A 13,933-nucleotide genomic window follows, 5' to 3' on the forward strand; every position below is an offset into this window, starting at 1 on the left:
AATAGCTCTGCTGGGAACAATGCTATAAACAGAATTAAATCAAATAAATATCATTCTGATTTTTTTATCACTTCATTCATACTGTTTTTCATGTGCTAATACATTCTAAAGAGTAAAATATATCAATTTGCATTTCTATTTTCTAAGGATGAATAAAAATTAAAGCAAGGTAAAAGAAATGGATTGAACATTCTTCTGAAGACAAAATAGTTTCATTTTACTCCTATCCAAGATTGGAGCTGAAGAGCTGCCAACAATAATACTTTTTTAAAAAAACAGAAAAGATACTTACAGCCAACCATCATCATGGCCACTGAAAACATCTTCTCCACGTCTGTGGTAGGAGCTATGTTTCCAAATCCTATGGTTGTAAGGCTTGTCATGGTAAAGTAGAGAGAGGACACATACAGGGAATCCTTGCTGGGTCCTCCTTCCCATATCCCTGCACTGGTATTGTATCGATACGGAGTCCCAATGCTCAAGGCCAGCTGGTAGAGCCAACTGTCTATTTGGATGGTGTTCGTGACTTCATCGATGACCTCGTAGTCCCCAATGCTGTACCATATGCAGGCCAGCCAGTGAGCAACTAGTCCAAACACACAAACCAGGAGCACAAGGACAGCTGCTCCATACTCCAGGTAATGGTCCAATTTCCTGGCAACACGGCCCAGTCTCAAGAGACGCACCACTTTTAAAGAACTGAAGAGACTGCTGATTCCCTGAAAAAAAGAAAAGAAATGATACAACACTTTCAGAAAAGCAAAGGCTGGTGACAGCAAAACAATGGCTCACCTTAATGAACTCAAACACAGTTTATATACTAAGAACATACTCATACATAATGCAGCTCTGACTTTAAGGCAACAAAAAAGTTTAAATGATAAGGAAAGTTTTTATATGCAGATTCCTTCCCACCAGGAAATAAGATATTTGTGAATTATTAGATTTACAAAAAAGTTTCATTAGGTAAGACCCAGTTTATTTTCATAAGGGGAGTATAAATAGCACAGAGAAAAACCAAAGAAGAAAATAGCTCAGATGCAATACACAGAGTATAGAAACAGGGTGATAAATTCAGACCCTTCATTTCTTCTCCTTGTAAATGTTTCCTCTACTCTGAAAGATTTTATTTTATTTCTTACTTTATAAATGCTATGAACAGCAAAACTTCTGAAAAAAAGGAATCCTAGTTTTACTGTCAAGCAAACAGGAAATATTTCTGCATATATTATATTAGGAGAAAGAATAAATGTCACTGCTGTTTCTACCACCTCCTCCCAGTTATGAAAATCACTAAATTTGTAGAGCTGTGAAAAAGTGAAGAGTTGAACCTAGAATGGGATACCTATGAAATCCTATCATCCTCTAGCAATAGTCATAGAAAAGAATACTATAAGGGAATAGCAGCAAGAAGATTCATATTTTGTTGAGAAGCTCAAAATATCAAATAGAGCATTATCCAAATAGAAACACAGCATACACTTTATTCAACACACCATAGACTTTATTCAGTCCATGAAGTTCCCAAAGTTACTTTTTTTGCAAAGCATGCAATAAGCCACTCAGAAAGGTTAACGTCATTCCTGGTGCAGAAGAGGAAGACAAAGCAGTGACCCAGGACCCTCTCATCTGATTATCACCTCAAGTCTCACAGTGCCCATGAATTCCTTACTGCTAATTCTGTCTCCCAGAGGGGAGACAAGGAATCTAACATAACCTGAAAGTGTCAGCTGCTCAGTCGTGTCCAACTCTTTGTGACTCCATGGACTGTAACCCACCAGGCTCCTCTGTCCATGGAATTCTCCAGGCAAGAACACTGGAATGGATAGCCATTCCCTTCTCCAGAGGATCTTCCCAACCCAGGGATCAAACCCAGGTCTCCTGAATTGCAGGTTGATTCTTTACCTAATCTGAGCTTAATTCTGATCAACATAGAAGAACTTGTAGGTAAAGTAGAACAGATGCAATATTAATGAGACTCTAATTATGGCATTGTATAGTTACAGTTAAAAAGGTTAAGAATGCATTTTATTATACTCTATGTGATGGTATATGTTTGAAATTTTAAAAAAGAAAAACGTGAAATAGAGAGAGTGAAAACAAAGAGAAGTAGAAACAGGAGACCCAGTGGAAGCAAAAGAGGAACAGGAGCATCCTGTCTCAGTTTTCTGTCTCAAGCTCAATATCCTTAGGCCTAGCTCTATTTAGATTCCTACTCTCAAAGGCTGTGGCATATACACAGCCTTAAATCAATTCTTATTTCACTTGAACACTGGGGGAGGAGAGACATTGAACTTCAAACAGTTCAAAAGGGTAGCATTAATAAAATTCAGATGATGAGTGGCATCATTCAGTGACATGAGAGGTAAGAAGATTCAAGAGAGTCTGGAAGCTCTCAAATCAAAGGAACTATGTAATTATGAACAAGAAGACCAAAATAAGTATTTATCAAGCATTTCTATATGTCAGGCTATGAGTTGGGCCCTGGGGACATTAAGACAAATATACCTTGCTTCTGCTCTAAAGAAACCTGTAGTCAAAATGCATGAACTCAAACAGGGTTAAATTAAAAAATAAATATAGTGCTGTAGATATTTTCTTCCCCTTGGCTCCAATTTTTAAAAGAACCATGGTATTTCTAAGACTATAATTTTTTTTCTAAAAACAAAGGAAAAGACACAGAAACTTTATCCCCAAATCAAACTAAAAAATAGTCACAACCTTCAGCTAGACTGTAAAGAATTAGGACCTACTAGAATTAAAGCCAAATGATGGAAAAACACACTCTCTTGACCTCTGATGTGGGCAGATCTCTACAAGAGGAGGTGATCCACCCTAAGGACCACCTGCTCTAGATTCCAAACAATCAAAAAGCACCATTTTCTGTAGCCATGTTCAATATCATTTCAATATTACAAAATATTTGGTAAGAATTGTAAAGGTTTCTATGATACCACTTCCTCCTAGATCTTAGTCAGCTCCCTGCCTGACATCTCTTGCAAAATCATTTTCTGGGGCTAGACTTATCCCTGCTTCTATTATGCATGTTTCATATTATCCATGTTTCAACTGACTTCAATACTTGAAGGATTCACAGGTTTACTTCTTAGCACAAAATTTTTCCCTAAGTTCCTCATACAGAAGCCAAATGCCTGTGCACATTTCCATCTAGGTATTCCATAGGCGTTCAACAGGTAAACATCCCAAATCTCATTTCTCCTGAATCAGTTCTTCATCTGCTTCTCTTGTGAACAACATCACTATGAGGCCCACCCTCTTTCCTGCCACACCCAGACAGTTATCAAGTTTAGAGGATCTCAGCATTCAGACTGCTCAAAATAAATCTCAATAAATCTCTCAAAAAATGTCCCTTCTTTCCTATTCCCAAGGTCATGTCTTGGTCATGGCTTCATAGTTTCCCTCCCTGTGTGACAGAAATAGGCTCTCCATCAGCCACCCCACCTCCATTCTCACTCCCTTTACTTATCTGATCACCCTGGATAGGCTAGCCTGGTATTGTTTTATATTACATATGCATATGTGTACACACACACACACACACACACACACATATATATATATAATCATGTCCCTCTCTGACCTAAAATCTTTGGTGTTAGCTCATTGCATAAAGGATTAAGTGTTTACTCCTTACTCTGACATGAAAAGTTCTTCAGGACCTGGCATCTGTCTATCTGGTCAGCATCTTCTGCAGCAATTCCTCCCCATGCTATCTAGGCTCACACCATGCTCAACTATGTATAGCTCCCAGAGTGCCCATGCTGCTTCATGCCACATTATAAGTTGTTCCCTCTGCTTAAAGCACCCTTCCCTCCCACTCTCTAGGCAGCCAGGGCCTTAATTAGAGCTTATGACAAAGACTCTCTCCTCTATATGCATTTCTCTGACATCTTCCTCCCCAACCTATCATCTACATGGTCATACTCACTGTGAAAGTTAGGTATTCTTCCTTTGTGTTATTATATACTCTTTGCTCATCTATATTACAATAATAATCACAACAGTACTTTATTACAAGTCTCTGTTTGTGTGCACAACATGCCAGGAAATGCTAAATCACTTGAAGATCATACCTAGTATCAATCACAAAGCTTGTTGTTGATATTATTCAGCTGCTCAGTCATGTCCAGCTATTTGTGATCCTATGGACTGCAGCACACCAGGCTTCCCTGTCCTTCACCATCTTCCAGAGCCTGCTCAAACTCATGTCCATTGAGTTATTGATGCCATCCAACCATCTCAACCTCTGTTGTCCCCTTTTCCTTCCTGCCCTCAATCTTTCCCAGCATCAGGGTCTTTTCCAATGAGTCAGCTCTTCACATCAGGTGGCCAAAGTATCAGAACTTCAGCTTCAGCATCAGTCCTTCCAATGAATATTCAGGACTGATTTCATGATTGACTGGTTTGATCTCCTTGCAGTCCAAGGAATTCTCAAGAGTCTTCTCTAACACCACAGTTCAAAAGCCTCAGTTCTTAGGTACTCAGCCTTCATTATGGTCCAACTCTTACATCTGTACATGACTAGAGGAAAAACCATAGCTTTGACTATATGGACCTTTGTCAGCAAAGTAAATAATGTCTCTGCTTTTTAATACACTGTCTAGGTTTGTCACAGCTTTTCTTTCAAGGAGCAAGCATCTTTTAATTTCATGGCTACAGTCACCATCCACAATGATTTTGGAGCCCAAGAAAACAAAGTCTTTTACTGTTTCCATTGTTTCCCCATCTATATTGCATGAAGTGATGGGACTGGATGCCATGATCTTCTTTTCTTGAATGTTGAGTTTTAAGTCAGCTTTTTCACTCTCCTCTTTCACTTTCATCAAGAGGCTCTTTAGTTTCTCTTCACTTTCTGCCATAAGGGTGGCGTCATCTGCATATCTGAGGTTACTGATATTTCTCCTGGCAATCTTGATCCCAGCTTGTGATTCAGTCAGCCTGGCATTTCACATGATGTACTCTGCATATAAGTAAAATAAGCAGGAAGACAATCTACAGCCTTGAAGCATTCCTTTCCCAATTTTGAACCAGTCTGTTGTTCCATGTCCAGCTCTAAGTTTTGCTTTTTGACCTGCATACAGGTTTCTCAGGAGGCAGGTAAGGTGGTCAGTTTATGCAATTTATTCCCATCTCTTTAAGAATATTCCACAGTTTGCTGTGATCGACACAGTCAAAGCCTTTAGCATAGTCAATGAGGCAGAAGTAGATGTTTTTCTGGAATCTCTTGCTTTTTCTATGATCCAATGGATTTTGGCAATTTGATCTCTGGTTCCTCTGCCCTTTTTCAATTAAACCCAGCTTGTACATCTGGAAGTTGTTGGTTCATGTACTGTTGAAGCCTAGCTTGGAGGATTTTGAGCATGACCTTGCTAGCATGTGAAATGAGTGCAATTGTGCATTAGTTTCAACACTCCTTTGCATGGCCTTTCTTTGGTTTTGGAATGAAAACTCACCTTTTCCAGTCCTGTGGCCACTGCTGAGTTTTCCAAATTTGTTTCCAAATTGTATTCCAAAGCTTGGCATACAGTAATATGTTAAGCAATCAATATATTCAGTAATGTATGAAAAATTTTTACAACACAAGTATTTGTGAGTGTGATGAATTGAATGTGTCACGGGGCAGGGAGGCAGCATAATTAACAATCCTGTATGATAGGTATCACTACTAAAACATAGCCTAGAAAAATTAAGTACAGTAATTTGGCTAAATTTATGTAACTGGTAAGAGGAAGAGCCAGGATTCAATTATAGACAGTCTCATCCACACTCCTTGTTCCTAACCACTTCACTATCTGACCTCATTCTAAACCTCACTATATCTAGAGCATAACATATTATTTAACTAATCACATTAGTACCCAGAGTATCAGCTTAAACACAAGCATTCTCTAGAAGACTGAATCAAGAAGATTAAATAGCTTGCTTTCCTCTTATTTCCAGCCAGGCACAGCAGTGACCCCCTTAGGAGTCTGTGTAGGCCCTAGAACCCTGGAGAATCTACAGTTCTCTAACATGGACCAACTCATTTCATCCCAACAATATCAGGACTCCTATCTCCATTGTTCATAGGAGGACACTGAAGCTCAGACAAGTTAAACAACCTGTCAAAAGTCATACAGCTAGCAAGGAATGGAAGCATCACTCAGACCTAGTCTTCAGATTCTACATGCATTTCCCATGATAGCCAACAGCGGCAGTCTTCCTGTCCTCAACCGAATAATCATTGCAATAATAATCTTCCTAGAAGAAAATCAAGTGTATCCTCCAGGAGATCATCATAGACATTAAACACAATCTCTTCTACTGGCCTTCAAGGTCTACAAACACATCTCTAAACAGCTAGGTCATTTCCAACAGTGACTTTGCTGAACAATAATGTTCCAGTCAAACCAAACTTTTTGCTCTCAAAAACAACCCCAAATTTTCACCTTTTAATTTGTCCACAGTATCCCTTTCATCTACTTATGAAACCAGAAACTGTTATTCAAAATAAGTAATACAGAAATAAGGAAGTTTGCTTTATTTGGAAAGGTTTTTTTTTTCCCAACTATATCATTCTCCATTGTTTTGCATCCAAAAAAATTTACTGCAATCACTATAATCAAAATTCAAAGTAAAATTAATTTCTCTTAAAACTTGATAAAATACTTAAAACTTGAAACAATCCAAATGCCCATCTCTGGTAGAAATGATTTTAAAAATCATTGCATATTCCAATGAAATGCTATCCAGAAATAAACATGAACAAACTAGAAGTATATGAAATAACAAGAATAAATCTAAAAAGTATCATATTGAACAAAAGAGTATATACTGCATGATTCCATTTATAAAAGTTTAAAAACAAATGGGACTACTCTTAGGGATTAGAAGCCATTAGAAGTCAAAGTGGCTTTCTTTGTTTGAGAAGGGACTGTGACTATGTAAGGCCTGAATAGGCTCTGGCAATATTCTGTTTCCTAATATGGCATTACTAGGAATTACTAGGTGTGTTTGCTTTGTGAAAATCCTTCAAACTCTACTTATGATTGTAAGATTGATGGAATTTTTTAAATATAGTATATTTAAATATCAGAAAAAATGTGTTAAGAAAAATCCCCCCCCCCAAAAAAAAAGAAAAATCCGTTAGTCACTGTTGTATCATTAAGGTTAACATTTCACCACAGTACATAATCTGGATTAATGATTTCTTCTGCATCATATGATTTGGAGAGAGGGGAGGAGGAGTCATATTCAACTCAATCCAAAATTAGATTTTACTTATTTTATAACTCACTCTCATAAACTTTAGATTGGGTCTCAAATTATACTTAATCCTGTTAGGAATTTTAATTTAACCCATGTGGTAATACTGGATACTTTGATTGTCCAAAATAAAATTACTTCCTTCTGTACTACCACCTATTTATTACAAGCTCTTGATTCTGTACTTTCGACCAGTTTTGTCTGCTCATTCATTTTCTGCTTAATTTCACTGCATGCTTTCCAATTTTTTCTGTGCCCTCATCTGTACTCCAGTGGCATTCTGCCTCTATCCCAACCTCTGAGCTCTTAGCTCACAAATCCCTGGGGTTCCACTGGTGGAAGAGAATATAAACACATCAAATGCATAATAGAACACAGCAGGGCTAATGGAGAACTTTCAGTCATCAGCCTTCCCTTCTGGCCAATTTCCCTACTTGACAAGCCCCTTAAGCCATGAGAGCACAGAGAACAATATCCTGGAGATATCTCAGTGTTATTTACTCTTCAAGGTATTTTTGTGGATACCCACATTAAAAGTACATGGGGTGTCATTAGCATAAAAATAATGTCTTGCAATGATAAATCCATTTAAAATACAACTCAATTCTCTCATCTGAGCCAAGGATAATAGGTAACTCAGCTAGTATTCTTTCCTACCTTCTTTCCCCATTGCTTCATAAACAGAAAAGAAGTAATCAAAGAACTTGTCCAAGGACATATGACAATTAAGTGGGGCTGAGAGAACAGGAATACAGACTTACAATATTCATTTGCTTGATTTTCCACCTACATCTAACATTCTTTCATAGGATGTGTAGTAGATTGTTTGAGAAAAGCAGCTGCAGTCATTTCCTTCCCTTTAGCCACATGACTTTGCAACTTCTCCCAACAAAAGATAGACTCTATTTCCACATCTTGACTTGACTCTAGACTGGCTTTATGATCTACTTTGACCAACAGAATGTAATGCAAGTGACATTTTGCCAGTTCCAAGCCTAGACCTCAAGAAGCATAACCTCTAATCATGGTCTTAGAACCTATGGCCATTCTAAGTTATCATATGAAGAATGGCAACTAGGTTTGAGGAGAATGAGAGGTCATAAGAACAGTCCTCTGAGTTATCCATATGTGCCATCCCAGATCAGCTAGCCACCAGCCATCTCAGCAGTCTACCATGGATGCATGGGTGAACGTAGTTGAAATAAGCCAAATCTAGCCAAAGTCAGCAGAATCACTCAGAACACAGACAAATGAGTTAAATAAATGGTGATAGAATTATCCATAAAGTTTTGGAGTAGTTTGTCATGCAGGGAAAAAAAGCTAACTGATACAAATATGAGGAAAGCATATGTATTTATGAGCACATTATTTCATACTTGTTTAACATAAAATGGGGGCAAAATACATACGTGGCATCTGATCCCATCACTTCATGGCAAATAGATGGGGAAACAGTGGAAATGGTGACAGACTATTTTGGGGGGCTCCAAAATCACTGCAGATGGTGACTAGAGCCATGAAATTAAAAGACATTTGCTCCTTGGAAGAAAAGATATGACTAACCTAGACAGCATACTAAAAAGCAGAGACATTACTTTGCCAACAAAGGTCCATCTGGTCAAAGCTATGGTTTTTCCAGTAGTGTATGGATGTGAGAGTTGGACTATAAGGAAAGTTGAGTGCTAAAGTGTTGGGGGCCAGAGTGAGGCACTCCGCCCATGGCAAAGGTCATGAGGAAGGAGGCTCGACATACACAAAGGCAGGATCGAGCCTCAGGAGTCCCCCTGGAAATCCTTGAGCATCTACCCCCATAACCAGAGCCTGCCTGCTTTACTACTGTGTGCTCCCACCTACACATCTGACTTTAAGGGGGCTGTCCCCCACCACCTCTTTCGGAGAAGGAGTTAACCTAGAGCTCCAGTTAATAAAAACTCCTGGGCATGACAAGAGTGTTTTGACCTACAAACTCCTCTGAAGGTTCTCTAGCCTGTCTGACAGGCTTGTCCAGCCACGTGTGATTGCTTACAGCCTCCCAACCGTGAGAGGCACGAGATGCTTTAAACCTTCTAAAAACAGGTTCCTTAGAAAAGTTAGAAAACCATTAGTATAAGTATAATGGGCTGATTAGAAATTGTATTGGTGAAGGGTTTTTCATTTGTTGAGCCAATGTTTGTTGCTAAGTCTCCACATCCCCTGCCCTTACACACGTTAATGAATATATAGAAGAAATAAGTATTAACCTTTGATATTAATCACATTAGACCTTAGGCTAAGTAAATTCTTTCCTTAACTAAAACCCACTACACCCTCACCCTATAGGAATGTAACTTTATTTGGGTGGCATCTGTTTTAAGAATAATCACCCCTGGAGAAATAAGTGTCCTGGTTGACTGACCGCTGTCACAAGGAGAGGGTCATAAATTGTCAGCAGGCCCCCTGGCCAGAAGATGATGTAACACCCCTAAGACCTCTGTATACATTTGTATGAAGCACCTGACTTTGATAAAAGTCAGGACTGCTGACTCCGCGTGACTTTTGCATAACATCTCAGTGTATAAAAGTAGACCATGGAAAATAAAGAATGGGGATCAGTTTCTCAAAATACTGGTCTCCCCATGTCGCTCTCTCTCTCTCACTCTGGCTGAGTCTCCATCTGGAGCGTGGAACCCGCCATGCTTACTAATTATGCCTGGGCTTCTAAGATCCGACCGGGGAGACTTCAGTGTCTCCTCTCCTTCAGGAGAACGGAAGGACACCTGCGGCCTACGTAAGTGGTGCAAACTTCTTGTCTTGAAGTTTTATTGGTCTCCCGCGTAAGCCAAGCTACTCAGCCTCTTTTCTCCACTGAATTTTCCTACTGAGCTATCCTCATTCTATTACTCTTTACATCTCTAATTAATATCTAATTGAAGCTATTGTATCCTGATCCTCGCCGACGCCGTCCCCGCTTCAAATACCCTGGATCAGCTGGGGCTGGACCCTGGCACTGAAGAATTGATGCTTTTGAACGGTTGTGTTGGAGAAGACTCTTGAGAGTCCCTTGGACTGCAAGGAAATCCAACCAGTCCATCCTAAAGGAAATTAGTCCTGAATATTCATTGGAAGGACTGATGCTGAAGCCGAAACTCCAGCACTTTGGCCACCTGATGCGAAGAACTGACTCACTGGGAAAGATCCTGATGCTGGGAAAGATTGAAGGTGGGAGGAGAAGGGGACAACAGAGGATGAGATGGTTGGATGGCATCACCAATTCAATGGACATGAGTTTGAGTAAACTCCAGAAGTTGGTGATGGACAGGGAGGCCTGGAATGCTGCAGTCCATGAGGTCACAAAGAGTCGGACACGACTGAGCGACTGAACTGAACTGAATTGATAAAGAAGTCTCATTTTAACAAGACAGTCTCCCAAATAGATAAGATATGAATGTATAAAATAAACTTTAATATACAATTGGTAGATATTAGCTTACTTTTTGTGTTCAGAAATATGTCACTATCTTGCCTTGCAAGAATTTATCATGATAAATTCAACAGAAAAATAATAGAATTCTATATCACCAAAACTACCATTTAATGGAAAAATCTGTAATCACTTTTTAAAATCCAGATGCATATCAGGATTATCTTGGAATTTTTTTTTTAAAAATACAAAGCTCAGGTATTACTTTTTTTCTCCAAAATTCCAGATATGTTTCTAATGGGCAGCCATGTTTAAAAACAACTGGACTATATGATGATCTTCTACCTTTATCTAGCTTGTTTCACTTTTTCTATTTCATATTCAATGCTCCCTTAGTTTATATTTTCCAATTGCTCCATCTCTTTTTTTATGTTCTTTTGTAAGGCTTTATCAAGCATAGTAGAAAAGCTTTTGTATACAAATATATAAATAGTATGTATACTATATATATTTTAGAAAACTTATGAATTTTTTCCTCACTAAGAAACTTATGACATTTTGATTCCACTTGTTTGACTTAACATGAATAGAATGTTAGATTTCTAATTTAAACAATAGATATGCAACAAAGTTTTACTGTATAGCACATGGACTTATAGTCAATATTTTATAATAACCTATAATGGAAAATAATCTGAAAAATAACATATGTGTATATGTATAACTGAATCTCCTTGCTGTCACCTGAAATTTGTAAGTCAACTTTACTTCAATAAAATGTATATATTAAGAAAAAAATGATATAGGGCAGAAATCACTGCTTATGAGTAGAGGAACACAAGACATCTTCTTCCACAGGATCTGACTTCAGAGCAGTCTTTATTGCAGTCCTCAGAGCTATGTTCCTTGTGAACTTCCCACCAGGGGACAAATCAGAAGTGAGCAAATAAGACTCAACTGGCTGGTACTGAATCCATCTTACTCTGAAAATCTTAAGAACTGAAATTGTCTAGCCCCATACTTAGCTTGGACACAGAGAACTGAAACCATAATTAGCCATCTATATCGACATGACTTGGTACTATTCGTGTCTTCCTTAGTATGATCTTATTCTTCAGGGCTTCTGCCCAGGCAAATAGTTTTATTATTTATTATAGGAACTACCCAAAGACTCATTAGTTCTTCAGTGGAAAGCATAGACAGTTTAAGCCCTAAGATTTTTTGAACTTTTTGCCTCAAAATCATCACCTTACTGTTTCCACCAATCCTGGACTATGGTATCATGATTCTTAAACCTACCCAATTCTAACAAAGCCTACTCTCCTAAACTTCTCCTGATTTGAAAGATCCACCTTAAATCAAACTTCCAGTTCCCAAAAAGTTCTCTCATTTTCTCAGAAGATACTATCAAATATCTGAGATGCTACCAAATCTTTGCAAGATACTGTTCTCCCATCAAATGGTAAGCAATAAACACAACTCAGCTTTGTCTTATCAATGAATTGTGTTTGTAGTTCTAGCTTTTGATGCTTCATGCCCTACCTAACTTAATACCTATAATGACAATACAGGTATAACTTCAGAGTTCCATAAGAGATAGGCTCAGAATTGTATCAGTCAGGGAACCCTTAAGCTATGTGTCCTTGTCAAGTTATTTATAGCTCATTAAAAGGTCTTCACAGTTCAGATGAAATTTACCCATCAGATAGATAGATAGATAGATAGATATCATGCTGCTGCTGCTAAGTCGCTTCAGTCATGTCCGACTCTGTGCGACCCCATAGACGGCAGCCCACGAGGCTCCCTCGTCCTGGGATTCTCCAGGCAAGAACATTGGAGTGGGTTGCCATTTCCTTCTCCAATGCATGAAAGTGAAAGGTGAAAGTGAAGTCGCTCAGTCGTGTCCAACTATATATGTAAATCATATATATATATAAAATATTACTTTAAATCTAAGTAATATTGCCTAGAAACACAGATAGCATATTTCCTTCATCATTTCCCAGAGGAAGAATGGAAGACAGCTGACCAAAGGTAAAGCTGTCATGCAGGAGAAATGGGTGTTTAACCCTTTATCCACAATGTATAATAAACAAATTTCTTAAGGAAAAAACTCTGATGCTGGGAGGGATTAGGGGCAAGAGGAGAAGGGGACAACAGAGGATGAGATGGCTGGATGGTATGACTGACTTGATGGACGTAAGTCTGGGTGAACTCCGGGAGTTGGTGATGGACAGGGAGGCCTGGCGTGCTGCGATTCATGGGGTCGCAAAGAGTCGGACACGACTGAGCGACTGATCTGATCTGATCTGAAGGATAAAAAATTTTGTTATAAAGGTAACCATGTTTCCTGTGAGTCAGCATGTGTTATGTGAAACCAGAGATAAAATCACAGTATAAAAAAGAGTAATAAAAAGACTAAATGGAGTAGGAACGGAAGTTTAGAACTTCCTTCAAAGAAGAATGAAGAAATGATGAATTCTCAGAATAGTGATAATTATTATACAAATAATAAAGAGCAATTTCTAAGCAAGTGTCTATGGTTAATTAAGGCAAAATTTTTAAGAGTTATAGTATACATATTGTAATATATTTCACCCTTCTTTGCCTTTATATCAGAATTATTTCCTAATGCTTAACAATAGGAAGCATTTACCATGAATGAAGATCAGTACACATAAAAATTTCTATTTATGTAAGCAACAAAATCAAATAAAGGAATCTCACTGCTGTCCTCTTTGCTTATAACTTCCTATCCTCCCAAAGCTAATTTACTCAGTTAAACAAATTGTTTTGTCTCTGTAAAAAATTAATGCAAAAGAATATATTCCTGGAACATCACCAGTTTTCTTCAAATATAAGAAGGATACCTATCTTTAAACCTTCAAATATAAGAAGGATATCTATCTTTACCCAAACTTGATAACATTCTATGCCACAAATCCCACTTGGAAAAGAATTTAAAAGTTCAATCTACTGCCACTCTGCTCCAATTTGAAATCTGTGGCTGATTCTCATCCATTTCCCAAATCCTTTCCCCATCTCCTCTTTCACACTGACTTCTTTTTTATTCACACTTTTGAATAGTTTGTGCAAAAGTTTTACTCTCAAGCTAGAAGGTAGGTACATTGAGTTCAGTGACTAAGCCTTGTACATCTTTGCATTCATTTGTCCACTATGCTTTGTACACGTAGTGGGAGATCCCAGCTTAGAGATCTAAACCCTTTGGTAACCCCTAAACATGTATTGAAAGTTGGTAGGGTAGGA

At 38.2% G+C, this 13,933-nt stretch overlaps 1 protein-coding gene across 1 annotated transcript in view; it reads right to left on the bottom strand.

The window, feature by feature from the left end:
- The window catches only part of KCNH5 (potassium voltage-gated channel subfamily H member 5), a 403,337-nt gene that overhangs the window by 301,315 nt on the left and 88,089 nt on the right, over positions 1 to 13,933 (bottom strand). Inside the window, exon 7 of the mRNA XM_061429074.1 lies at positions 293 to 719. Within this exon, the coding sequence (XP_061285058.1) occupies positions 293 to 719 (427 nt within the window). The remainder of the gene's footprint in view (positions 1 to 292; positions 720 to 13,933) is intronic.

The sequence above is a fragment of the Bos javanicus genome, chromosome 10 (assembly GCF_032452875.1).
Source record: "Bos javanicus breed banteng chromosome 10, ARS-OSU_banteng_1.0, whole genome shotgun sequence".
NCBI classification, from domain to species: Eukaryota; Metazoa; Chordata; class Mammalia; order Artiodactyla; family Bovidae; genus Bos; species Bos javanicus.